The sequence below is a fragment of the Centropristis striata genome, chromosome 21 (genome assembly GCF_030273125.1).
Source record: "Centropristis striata isolate RG_2023a ecotype Rhode Island chromosome 21, C.striata_1.0, whole genome shotgun sequence".
Classification (NCBI taxonomy): domain Eukaryota; kingdom Metazoa; phylum Chordata; class Actinopteri; order Perciformes; family Serranidae; genus Centropristis; species Centropristis striata.
The window spans coordinates 4,481,304-4,494,759 of NC_081537.1; the positions used below are offsets into that span (position 1 = coordinate 4,481,304).

Consider the following 13,456-nt stretch of genomic DNA (forward strand, 5'->3'; position numbering starts at 1 on the left):
GAGGTTACCACTAGGTGAGGTTACCACTAGTTGAGGTTACCACCAGGTGAGGTTACCGCTAGGTGAGGTTACCGCTAGGTGAAGTTACCGATAAGTGAGGTTACCGCTAAGTGAGGTTACCTCTAGGTGAGGTTTCCTCTAGGTGAGGTTACCACTAGTTGAGGTTACCACTAGGTGAGGTTACCTCTAGGTGAGGTTACTGCTAGGTGAGGTTACCTCTAGGTGAGGTTACCACTAGGTGAGGTTACCGTTAAGTGAGGTTACCTCTAGGTGAGGTTACCGCTAGGTGAGGTTACAGCTAGGTGAGGTTACCAGTAGTTGAGGTTATCTCTAGGTGAGGTTACGGCTAGGTGAGGTTACCGCTAGGTGAGGTTACCGCTAGGTGAGGGTACCGCTAGTTGAGGTTACCACTAGGTGAGGTTATCTCTAGGTGAGGTTACCACTAGGTGAGGTTACCGCTAGGTGAGGTTACCGCTAGGTGAGGTTACCTCTAGGTGAGGTTACCGCTAGGTGAGGTTACCTGTGTATAATGCAGGAGGGATGTTCCACATGTCCTTATTCTCGCGATATAGCCTTTATTTTCAAACTTTTCTATAGTGATTTTTCTATTTAAATAAATGAATAAACGTTTAATGTAGCCCTTATTTAGTTGTTTTTGTCCCACTAATGAATTAAATGCTGACTCATCTATATTTAACACATTGGATTTATTACATCCCTTAAAATCAAGAGGGCTTCCAGTTGGGAATCACTGCTCTGGAGGATCCTGGACTTTAGGACAGTCCTTCAGCTGTCGATGACGTAGTATCCTTCAGATTCAGCCGTTTGAGGATCCTTCCTTGACGTTAGGATACAGTTCCTGTGTGACTACCTGAGCATGTGGCGGGGCAGCCTCAGATCAATGCCAATTAACCAGAGATATATGGAAAAACACTGGTTGCAGTTAGCACGGTGCAGCACCACAGCAGGCTGAGGGTAGGCGTTATAATAACAGCATGATACACAAACAAGGCCTCACACTAATAAAACAAGGCGTCAATGGCAGGAAGAGAGAGCTAAAACGTCCACCGCCCACCATTTACTTTTCCCAACGTCAACTCCAGAGCAGGTGAGCAGCCCTGCAGAGAGCAGCTGGACCAGCTGACTCTTCTCTCCAATTACAGCGCCGAGGAAACCTTCTGTGACGCAAACCGGAGCCGACGGGTGGATTGATTCAGCTTGTGTGTGTGCATAACTGAATATGAGTAAGAGAGTGGGGCTCTGAAGGCAGATTCTGCTGCCTGTGTTCCTCCTGGAGTATATTAGCACTTCTCCCTGACACCTTGCTGCCGTGTGTAGCCGGGGGTGATGTACGCATCTATACTGTAATGATGCTCCTGTCTGGGGGAAGTCAGAGCACAAGATTATGTTTATATCTCCCCTTTATAGTTATTTTGTGTCTTTTTTGGTCTTTTTGTGGGGTTTTTGGGGTCATTTTGTGTCTTTTGTTGTCTTTTTTTAGTTATTTTGTCTTTTTTTGGTCATTTTGTGTCTTTGGTTGTGTTTTTTTTGTTATTTTGTCTTTTTTTGGTCATTTTTGTGTCTTCTTTTGTCATTTTGTGTCTTTTTTTGTCCTTTTGTTGTCCTTTTTTTTAGTGATTTTGTGTCTCTTTTTGGTCATTTTGTCTCTTTTTTGTGATTTTGTGTCTTTTGTTATCTTTTTTTAGTTATTTTGTTTCTCTTTTTGGTCACTTTATGTCTTTTCTGTTTCTTTTTGGGTCATTTTGTGTCTTTTGTTGTCTTTTCTTAGTTATTTTGTGTGTCTTTTTGGTCATTTTGTGTCTTTTTTTAGTCATTTTGTGTCTCTTTTTGGTCATTTTGTGGGGGGGGGGTTTTGTCATTTTGTCTTTTTTGTGTCTTTTTTGGTCATTTTGTGTCTTTTTTTGTCATTTTTTGTCTTTTTTTTGTCATTTTGTGTCTCTTGTTGGTCATTTCATGTCTTTTTTGTGTCTCTTTTTGGTCATTTTGTGTCTTTTTTGTGTCTTATTTTGTCATTTGCGTCTTTTTTGTCATTTTGTGTCTTTTGTTGTCTTCTTTTGTTATTTTGTGTCTCTTTTTGGTCATTTTGTGTCTTTTTTGTGTCTTTTTTGGTCATGTTGTGTCTTTTTTGTGTCTTTTTTTGCATTTTGTGTATTTTGTTGTCTTTTTTTAGTTATTTTGTGTGTCTTTTTGGTCATTTTGTGTCTTTTTTGTGTCTTTTTTGGTCATTTTTTGTCTTTTGTTGTGTTTTTTTTAGTTATTTTGTCTTTTTTGGGTCATTTTTGTGCCATTTTGTGTCTTTTGTTGACCTTTTTTAGTTATTTTGTGTCTCTTTATGGTCATTTTGTGTCTTTTTTGTTCATTTTGTGTCTTTGGTTGTGTTTTTTTTAGTTATTTTGTCTTTTTTGTCACTTTTGTGTCGTTTTGTGTCTTTTTTTGTCATTTTGTGTCTTTTGTTGTCTTCTTTTGTTATTTTGTGTCTCTTTTTGGTCATTTTGTGTCTTTTTTGTGTCTTTTTTGGTCATGTTGTGTCTTTTTTGTGTCTTTTTTGGTCATTTTGTGTCTTTTTTTGTCATTTTGTGTCTTTTGTTGTCTTTTTTTAGTTATTTTGTGTCTCTTTTTGGTCATTTTATGTATTTTTTGTGTCTTTTTTGGTCATTTTGTGTCTTTGGTTGTGTTTTTTTTAGTTATTTTGTCTTTTTTGGGTCATTTTTGTGCCGTTTTGTGTCTTTTGTTGACCTTTTTTAGTTATTTTGTGTCTCTTTATGGTCATTTTGTCTTTTTTGTTCATTTTGTGTCTTTGGTTGTGTTTTTTGTAGTTATTTTGTCTTTTTTGTCACTTTTGTGTCGTTTTGTGTCTTTTTTTGTAATTTTTTGTCTTTTGTTGTCTTTTGTTGTCTTTTTTAGTTATTTTGTGTCTCTTTTTGGTCATTTTGTGTCTTTTTTGTGTCTTTTTTGGTCATTTTTGTGTCTTTTGTTGTCTTTTTTTAGTTATTTTGTGTCTCTTTTTGGTCATTTTGTGTCTTTTTTTGTTATTTTGTGTCTGTTTTTGTCATTTTGTGAATTTTTGGTCATTTTGTGTCTTTTTCAGTTATTTTGTCTCTTGAGGACTCTATATGCTGAAAACGTGCAGAAGAGTACACAAAAGTGCATAATAAAACAACAACACCTTTCTGCCGTGTGTTGCCGGGGGTGCTGTACGCATCTATACTGTAATGATGCTCCTGTCTGGGGGAAGTCAGAGCACAAGATTATGTTTATATCTCCACTTTTTAGTTATTTTGTCTTTTTTTGGTCATTTTGTGTCTTTTTTGTGTCTATTTTGGTCATTTTGTGTCTTTGGTTGTGTTTTTTTTTGTTATTTTGTCTTTTTTTGGTCATTTTGTGTCTTTGTTTGTGTTTTTTTTTGTTATTGTGTCTTTTTTTGTCATTTTTGTGTCGTTTTGTGTCTTTTTATCGTCATTTTGTGTCTTTTTTAGGTCATTTTGTGTCTTTTTTGGTCACTTTATGTCTTTTCTGTTTCTTTTTGGGTCATTTTGTGTCTTTTGTTGTCTTTTTTTAGTTATTTTGTGTCTCTTTTTGGTCATTTTGTGTCTTTTTTGTGTCTTTTTTTAGTTATTTTGTGTCTCTTTTTGGTCATTTTGTGGGTTTTTTTTTTTTGTGTGTGTCTTTTGTTGCCTTTTTTTATTTTGTGTCTCTTTTTGGTCATTTTGTGTCTTTTTTTGTGTCTTTTTTGGTCATTTTGTGTCTTTGGTTGTCTTTTTTGGGTCATTTTTGTGACGTTTTGTGTCTTTTGTTGACCTTTTTAATAATTTTGTGTCTCTTTTTGGTCATTTTGTGTCTTTTTTGGTCATTTTGTGTCTTTGGTTGTGTTTTTTTAGTTATTTTGACTTTTTGTCACTTTTGTGTCATTTTGTGTCTTTTTTTGTCATTTTTTTGTCATTTTTTGTCTTTTGTTGTCTTTTTTTTAGTTATTTTGTGTCTCTTTTTGGTCATTTTGTTTCTTTTTTGTGTCTTTTTTTGTCATTTTGTGTCTTTTGTTGTCTTTTTTGGTCATGTTGTGTCTTTTTTGTGTCTTTTTTTGCATTTTGTGTATTTTGTTGTCTTTTTTTAGTTATTTTGTGTGTCTTTTTGGTCATTTTGTGTCTTTTTTGTGTCTTTTTTGGTCATTTTTTGTCTTTTGTTGTGTTTTTTTTAGTTATTTTGTCTTTTTTGGGTCATTTTTGTGCCATTTTGTGTCTTTTGTTGACCTTTTTTAGTTATTTTGTGTCTCTTTATGGTCATTTTGTGTCTTTTTTGTTCATTTTGTGTCTTTGGTTGTGTTTTTTTTAGTTATTTTGTCTTTTTTGTCACTTTTGTGTCGTTTTGTGTCTTTTTTTGTCATTTTGTGTCTTTTGTTGTCTTCTTTTGTTATTTTGTGTCTCTTTTTGGTCATTTTGTGTCTTTTTTGTGTCTTTTTTGGTCATGTTGTGTCTTTTTTGTGTCTTTTTTGGTCATTTTGTGTCTTTTTTTGTCATTTTGTGTCTTTTGTTGTCTTTTTTTAGTTATTTTGTGTCTCTTTTTGGTCATTTTATGTATTTTTTGTGTCTTTTTTGGTCATTTTGTGTCTTTGGTTGTGTTTTTTTTAGTTATTTTGTCTTTTTTGGGTCATTTTTGTGCCGTTTTGTGTCTTTTGTTGACCTTTTTTAGTTATTTTGTGTCTCTTTATGGTCATTTTGTCTTTTTTGTTCATTTTGTGTCTTTGGTTGTGTTTTTTGTAGTTATTTTGTCTTTTTTGTCACTTTTGTGTCGTTTTGTGTCTTTTTTTGTAATTTTTTGTCTTTTGTTGTCTTTTGTTGTCTTTTTTAGTTATTTTGTGTCTCTTTTTGGTCATTTTGTGTCTTTTTTGTGTCTTTTTTGGTCATTTTTGTGTCTTTTGTTGTCTTTTTTTAGTTATTTTGTGTCTCTTTTTGGTCATTTTGTGTCTTTTTTTGTTATTTTGTGTCTGTTTTTGTCATTTTGTGAATTTTTGGTCATTTTGTGTCTTTTTCAGTTATTTTGTCTCTTGAGGACTCTATATGCTGAAAACGTGCAGAAGAGTACACAAAAGTGCATAATAAAACAACAACACCTTTCTGCCGTGTGTTGCCGGGGGTGCTGTACGCATCTATACTGTAATGATGCTCCTGTCTGGGGGAAGTCAGAGCACAAGATTATGTTTATATCTCCACTTTTTAGTTATTTTGTCTTTTTTTGGTCATTTTGTGTCTTTTTTGTGTCTATTTTGGTCATTTTGTGTCTTTGGTTGTGTTTTTTTTTGTTATTTTGTCTTTTTTTGGTCATTTTGTGTCTTTGTTTGTGTTTTTTTTTGTTATTGTGTCTTTTTTTGTCATTTTTGTGTCGTTTTGTGTCTTTTTATCGTCATTTTGTGTCTTTTTTAGGTCATTTTGTGTCTTTTTTGGTCACTTTATGTCTTTTCTGTTTCTTTTTGGGTCATTTTGTGTCTTTTGTTGTCTTTTTTTAGTTATTTTGTGTCTCTTTTTGGTCATTTTGTGTCTTTTTTGTGTCTTTTTTTAGTTATTTTGTGTCTCTTTTTGGTCATTTTGTGGGTTTTTTTTTTTTGTGTGTGTCTTTTGTTGCCTTTTTTTATTTTGTGTCTCTTTTTGGTCATTTTGTGTCTTTTTTTGTGTCTTTTTTGGTCATTTTGTGTCTTTGGTTGTCTTTTTTGGGTCATTTTTGTGACGTTTTGTGTCTTTTGTTGACCTTTTTAATAATTTTGTGTCTCTTTTTGGTCATTTTGTGTCTTTTTTGGTCATTTTGTGTCTTTGGTTGTGTTTTTTTAGTTATTTTGACTTTTTGTCACTTTTGTGTCATTTTGTGTCTTTTTTTGTCATTTTTTTGTCATTTTTTGTCTTTTGTTGTCTTTTTTTTAGTTATTTTGTGTCTCTTTTTGGTCATTTTGTTTCTTTTTTGTGTCTTTTTTTGTCATTTTGTGTCTTTTGTTGTCTTTTTTAGTTATTTTGTGTCTCTTTTTGGTCATTTTGTGTCTTTTTTTGTTATTTTGTGTCTTTTTTTGTCATTTTGTGAATTTTTGGTCATTTTGTGTCTTTTTCAGTTATTTTGTCTCTTGAGGACTCTATATGCTGAAAACGTGCAGAAGAGTACACAAAAGTGCATAATAAAACAACAACACCTTTCTGCCGTGTGTTGCCGGGGGTGCTGTACGCATCTATACTGTAATGATGCTCCTGTCTGGGGGAAGTCAGAGCACAAGATTATGTTTATATCTCCACTTTTTAGTTATTTTGTCTTTTTTTGGTCATTTTGTGTCTTTTTTGTGTCTATTTTGGTCATTTTGTGTCTTTGGTTGTGTTTTTTTTTGTTATTTTGTCTTTTTTTGGTCATTTTGTGTCTTTGTTTGTGTTTTTTTTTGTTATTGTGTCTTTTTTTGTCATTTTTGTGTCGTTTTGTGTCTTTTTATCGTCATTTTGTGTCTTTTTTAGGTCATTTTGTGTCTTTTTTGGTCACTTTATGTCTTTTCTGTTTCTTTTTGGGTCATTTTGTGTCTTTTGTTGTCTTTTTTTAGTTATTTTGTGTCTCTTTTTGGTCATTTTGTGTCTTTTTTGTGTCTTTTTTTAGTTATTTTGTGTCTCTTTTTGGTCATTTTGTGGGTTTTTTTTTTTTTTGTGTGTCTTTTGTTGCCTTTTTTTATTTTGTGTCTCTTTTTGGTCATTTTGTGTCTTTTTTGTGTCTTTTTTGGTCATTTTGTGTCTTTGGTTGTCTTTTTTGGGTCATTTTTGTGACGTTTTGTGTCTTTTGTTGACCTTTTTAATAATTTTGTGTCTCTTTTTGGTCATTTTGTGTCTTTTTTGGTCATTTTGTGTCTTTGGTTGTGTTTTTTTAGTTATTTTGACTTTTTGTCACTTTTGTGTCATTTTGTGTCTTCTTTTGTCATTTTTTTGTCATTTTTTGTCTTTTGTTGTCTTTTTTTTAGTTATTTTGTGTCTCTTTTTGGTCATTTTGTTTCTTTTTTGTGTCTTTTTTTGTCATTTTGTGTCTTTTGTTGTCTTTTTTAGTTATTTTGTGTCTCTTTTTGGTCATTTTGTGTCTTTTTTTGTTATTTTGTGTCTGTTTTTGTCATTTTGTGTATTTTTTTGTCATTTTGTGTCTTTTTCAGTTATTTTGTCTCTTGAGGACTCTATATGCTGAAAACGTGCAGAAGAGTACACAAAAGTGCATAATAAAACAACAACACCTTTCTGCCGTGTGTTGCCGGGGGTGCTGTACGCTCTATACTGTAATGATGCTCCTGTCTGGGGGAAGTCAGAGCACAAGATTATGTTTATATCTCCCCTGAGGACTCTATATGCTGAAAACGTGCAGGAGAGTACACAAAAGTGCATAATAAAGCGAGGTGCAGGCTGGTTCAGTTAAGAAATAACAATCAGGGTTTAACTAATCAGCTATTCTTTCAAGATGGAAGCAGGCAAACAGAAGATGAAAAGGAGGAAGATGAAAAGAGGAGGGTGTAAAGGTGGGTTGACAACTTTAACGACAAAATGCATACCATAGCGCTGACAAAGGCAAAGATGAAAGAAACGTGCATAATATGAGCTGCTGCCAGGCTACGTTAGCTACGTGCTCAGGCTCTAATGCAGGAAGCCGTAGGAGCCGGCTCACCTTGTAGTCCATCTGCTCAGAGCAGTTAAACACATAGACCATGATGCCGAGGGCCCGGCCCAAGTCTTTGGTGGTCTCAGTCTTCCCGGTGCCTGCAGGCCCTGCAGGAGCTCCACTCATGGTGAGGTGGAGGGACTGGGTCAGGGTGATGTAGCATCTGAACATAGAGAGGACACATGGACATGCATCACTGATGAGGACTGGAGGATAGGGCTGGGCAACATATCCATATAAAAAATATATCGATATGGAATTTGTGAAGGAAATTTGGTACTTCCTGTCATGGACGACACAAAAAAAAAGACACAAAATGACAAAAACAAGATACAAAATAACTAAAAAAGACAAATGACCAAAAAAGACACAAAATGACTTACAAAGACACAAAAAGACATGAAAAGGATTCAAAAATGGACAAAATAGTCCAAGACTCCATAGAGTTAAGTGTGAAGGAAATTTGGTACTTCCTGTAATGGACGACACAAAAAAGAGACACAAAATGACAAAAAAAAGATACAAAATAACTAAAAAAGACACAACAACAGACACAAATTACCAAAAAAGACACAAAAAAGACACAAATGACAAAAAAAAGATACAAAATAACTAAAAAAAGACACAACAACAGACACAAAATTACCAAAAAAGACACAAGAAAGACACAAATGACAAAAAAAAGACACAAAATGACTTACAAAGACACGAAAAGACATGAAAAGGATTCAAAAATGGACAAAATAGCCCTATAAGACTCCATAGAGTTAATAGAAATGGGCCAAATAAGCCAAAGGTGCATTAAAATCAAAAGTTGTATAAAAGTTGTTCTACCTCCCTCTCCTACCACCCCCCCCCCCCAAAAAAAAAGAAAAAAAGAAAACAAAAGAAACAACGAACGAACGAAAGAAACAACGAACGAACGTAAGAAACAACGAAAGAAACAACGAACGAGCGAAAGAAACAACGAACGAACGAAAGAAACAACGAAAGAAACAACGAACGAGCGAAAGAAACAACGAACGAACGAAAGAAACAACGAAAGAAACAACGAACGAACGAAAGAAACAACGAAAGAAACAACGAACGAACGAGAGAAACAACGAAAGAAAGAAACAACGAAAGAAACAACGAACGAACGAAAGAAACAACGAAAGAAACAACGAACGAACGAAAGAAACAACGAAAGAAACAACGAACGAACGAAAGAAACAACGAAAGAAACAACGAACGAACGAGAGAAACAACGAAAGAAAGAAACAACGAAAGAAACAACGAACGAACGAAAGAAACAACGAAAGAAACAACGAACGAACGAAAGAAACAACGAACGAACGAAAGAAACAACGAAAGAAACAACGAACGAACGAGAGAAACAACGAAAGAAAGAAACAACGAAAGAAACAACGAACGAACGAAAGAAACAACGAAAGAAACAACGAACGAACGAAAGAAACAACGAAAGAAACAACAAACGAACGAAAGAAACAACGAAAGAAACAACGAACGAACGAGAGAAACAACGAATGAACGAAACAACGAACGAACAAACGAACGAACGAACGAACGAACGAACGAACGAAAGAAAGAAAGAAAGAAAGAAAGAAAGAAAGAAAAATATATAATATATATAAAAGCAGCTCATAAATGTTAAACTAGTTCTTAAAAATAGAATAAGTTAAATGTCTATTCTGTTTTGCTCTTTGAAGTTATTAATGCATAATTTAAATGTCAGCTTTAATAAATCAGTGTATAATTGCCATTTAAACAAAGAGACAAATCATTAGTCTGGAGGCACTCTCCCAACTCCTCGTCTGTGCAGAAATGCATCATGGGAATGAAGGAACTGATAGATGGTGTGTTGGTTCACTGTGGACTGAAACCTGGTTTAAATCCAGCTGTGTGGCAGAATATGAATCATAAATATGGATGAATTAGCAAAATCTGGAAGAAAAACAACAAGTTGCTTTATCACACAATTAGGTGTGAAGCGGCATCAAACGCTGATCTATGGTTAATTATCTTTGTGTTTAAAATACAACTCTTATGGAGAGAGATGCCTGTTCTCCAGAGTAACTGACACATTCCCAGAGAGGACTCGTTTTAAACTTCTGTACAAACTTCAGCCCCTTTAACTCGATGGAGTTTTGGGCTATTTTATCCATTTCTGAATCATTTTCATCCTGCCTGTATACACAGCACAACCTCACCTATATGACCTAATAATAATAATTGTTTTTTTAAATTCATATTTATTAATTTTGTGTCTTTTTTTAGTCATTTTGTGTCTTTTTTTGTCATTTTGTGTCTTTTGCTGTCTTTTTTTAGTTATTTTGTGTCTCTTTTTTGGTCATTTTGTGTCTTTTGTTGCTTTTTGTTGTTATTTTGTCTTTTTTGGTCATTTTTGTGTCATTTTGTGTCTTTTTTGGGTCAATTTGGGTCTTTTTTGGTCATTTTGTGTGTTTTATTTTTGTTATTTTGTCTTTTTTTGGTCATTTTTGTGTCATTGTGTGTCTTTTTTGGGTCAATTTGTGTCTTTCTTTGTCAATTTGTGTCTTTCGTTGTCTTTTCTTAGTTATTTTGTGTCTCTTTTGGGTCATTTTGTGTAGTTTTGTGTCTTTCTTTGGTCGATTTGTGTCTTTTTCAGTCATTTTGTGTCTTTTTTTAGTCATTTTGTGTCTTTTTTAGTCCTTTAGTCCAACATAATATGTGATTTTGAATCTTTTTTTAACTTTCAAAACACTATCATGGATGTCATGAAGAAGTCGAGCTTTTGGAGACTCCAGAGGGTTAAAAGGCGCAGAGGGACATTTCAAAAAAGAAGTTTAACTACATCTGCAGGATGAGTAAAACTGCACAGCGCCACAACCAGCATGTCTGACAGATCAGATCTGCTCGCTCTTTAAAGCAGCTCTGACAATGTCTCAGCCGTCATCGTACATAACCTCATTATATGATAATATAATCTGCTCCTGTGCTTTGATTATCACGCAGGCTGATTAGTGACACCAGTGATTGCTTCTCCTGCAGAACCTGTCAGGACTAACAAACAGTCTGCACGTCTAGTATCAATAAAAAGCAGCAGCAGCGTGGCGGACGTGAACTGATGGAGACAATCAGGACTTTATTGATCAGGCCAATAAACACAAAGCTTTGCCTTGAATATCAATGCAGCAATGATTTTAATGAGCTGCTGGTTAATAGATGATGTATGGAAGGGGAAATATTGGAAAGCATAACGAGAGACAGAAGCTGAGAGAAGACAAATGATCCCATCTGTATACAGTGTATCATCCCGTTACCAGCGCCAACAGGCTTTATGGCTCTCCCCTGAAACACGGCCAAAATATCACAGTCAGCCGTCGAAAGAGCTGGAGGAGGACGTCCTGCATGGACAGAGAGTGGAGCTGGGACACCGTGACTCTTATTATTATTAATTTGACTTTTTGGTCATTTTGTGTCTTTTGTTGTGTTTTTTTTTTAGTTATTTTGTCTTTTTTTTGGTAATTTTTGTGTCTTTTTTAGTCATTTTGTGTCTTTTTTTGGTTATTTTGTGTCTTTTTTGTGTCTTTTTTGTCATTTTGTGTCTTTTTTTGTTATTTTGTGTCTTTTCTTGTGGGTTTTTTTTGTTATTTTGTGTCTCTATTTGGTCATTTTGTGTCTTTTTTTGTCATTTTGTGTCTTTTCTTGTGGGTTTTTTTTTGTTATTTTGTCTCTGTTTGGTCATTTTTGTGTCTTTTTTAGTCATTTTGTGTCTCTTTTTGGTCATTTTGTGTCATTTTTGTGTCATTTTTGTGTCTTTTTTGTCATTTTGTGTCTTTTTTTGTTATTTTGTGTCTCTATTTGGTCATTTTGTGTCTTTTTTGTGTCTTTTGTTGTCTTTTTTTAGTCATTTTGTGTCTCTTTTGTCATTTTGTGTCTTTTCTGACACAAAATTACAAAAAAAGACACAAAATTACAAAAAAAGACACAAAATTCAATCAATACTGTCAGTTGAACAATTTTAAGTTTCCTGTCAGACCAGGGGTCTCAAACTTGCGGCCCGCGGGCCAATTGTGGCCCTCGTGACGATATTTTGTGGCCCCCACCTTGATATGAAAGTTTAATGTGAGTTTTATATGAATGGCACTTTACCGTGTTGTGTGTGGAAGGTCACTTTTATTACTTTTTTTTGGGTAATTTTGTGTCTTTTTAAAATTATTTTGTGTCCTTTTTTGGTAATTTTGTGTCTTTTTTAAGTCATTTATTTTTTTTCTGTCAATTTGTGTCTTTTTTGGGTAATTTTGTGTCTTTTTTTGGTAATTCTGTGTCTTTTTTGTCATTTTGTGTCTTTTTAAAGTAATTTAGTGTTTTTTTCAGTATTTTTGTGTCTTCTTTGGTTATTTTGTGTCTTTTGTTGTTGTTTTTTTAGTTATTTTGTCTTTTTTTGGTCATTTGTGTCTTTTTTTGGTCATTTTGTGTCTTTTTTTAGTCCTTTAGTCCAACATAAAATGTGATTTTGAATCTTTTTTTACTTTCAAAACACTATCATGCTCAATAAAAAATGTTAAATGTTGCAAATGTGAACAAAGGTTGCAAATATAACATGTCTTGTTCTGTGACTTTTTGTGTCTTTTTTAGTAATTTTGTGTCTTTTTTTGTCGTCTATCAATCTCATCCTCCTGCATCCCTCACTCTACTGGCTGGTGTATGTGTGTGTGTGTGTGGTAAGCAGGGTAAAATATTCCTGACATTTTGCATAATAGTGCAGCTTGGAGATCCTGCAGTAAGTATTGAACGGATGCTGGCATTGTGCCAATAACATTCCTGCTGTTATAGATTAGTGCCAGTGATTCCTTCGGCCTAATGAAGCTGCTGCAGGAGGTGAACACACCAGCTTGTGGTAAACAAACACACATACAAACCTGCATTCATTATTAACCCTCGAGGCCTCTTTAAAATCATCTCACACTTTAGACCTCAAGGTCCCCAAACGGTCCCTCTCATACAAGTGTCATACAAATATGATGTAGAATTAGTTTTTTTCACTTTCACCTTTTTAAAAATGTTTTAATGCCCTTTTTGTCATAACAACCCCTGATTTTCTCAAGGGCAAAAACACAAAATTTGCAAGATTTTCAAAATAAAGTGCGAAGTGGAATATTTGGGGTTACAGCCTTGACTTATTTTGGCAGTTGACATTTAATTGAAATGTCCTTTCAGTCTGTGTGACATGTAGGTTTATTCCTAGATTACAATACAATTTATTGTTGTATTTGATACTACTTAATTAATCACTATGAATATATTATTTAAGTAGGCCAAGTTACTAAAACCATGTCCTTACTATTACAAACTTTTAGATGGAAGTTCTCACATTAATGTCAGGCGAGTGATCTTAAATTAAAAATCTAAGAACGTCCAAAGTGAGTAAACTAAGAAGTTCCTAAGACATACAACAATTCTTAAGAAAAAAATGGTGAATAGCATTTAAGAACATTTTTAGGAACATCCTTTTTTTTTCCTTAAGAATTTTCTTAAGCCTTTTTTTGGTCATATTTGTGTTGTTTTGTGTCTTTTTTTAGTCATTTTGTGTCTTTCGTTGTGTTTTTTTTTATTTTGTGTCTCTTTTTTGTCATTTTGTGTCTTTTTTGTCATTTTGTGTCTCTTGTTGTCTTTTTTTAGTTATTTTGTGTCTCTTTTTTGTCATTTTGTGTCTTTTTTTGTCATTTTGTGTCTTTTGTTGTGTTTTTTTTTAGTTATTTTGTCTTTGTTTGGTCATTTTTGTGTCTTTTTTTGTCATTTT

At 33.9% G+C, this 13,456-nt stretch overlaps 1 protein-coding gene across 1 annotated transcript in view; it reads right to left on the minus strand.

The window, feature by feature from the left end:
- Positions 1-13,456, minus strand: part of LOC131959197 (dynein axonemal heavy chain 9-like) — a 252,061-nt gene that overhangs the window by 180,601 nt on the left and 58,004 nt on the right. Inside the window, exon 33 of the mRNA XM_059324311.1 lies at positions 7,678-7,834. Within this exon, the coding sequence (XP_059180294.1) occupies positions 7,678-7,834 (157 nt within the window). The remainder of the gene's footprint in view (positions 1-7,677; positions 7,835-13,456) is intronic.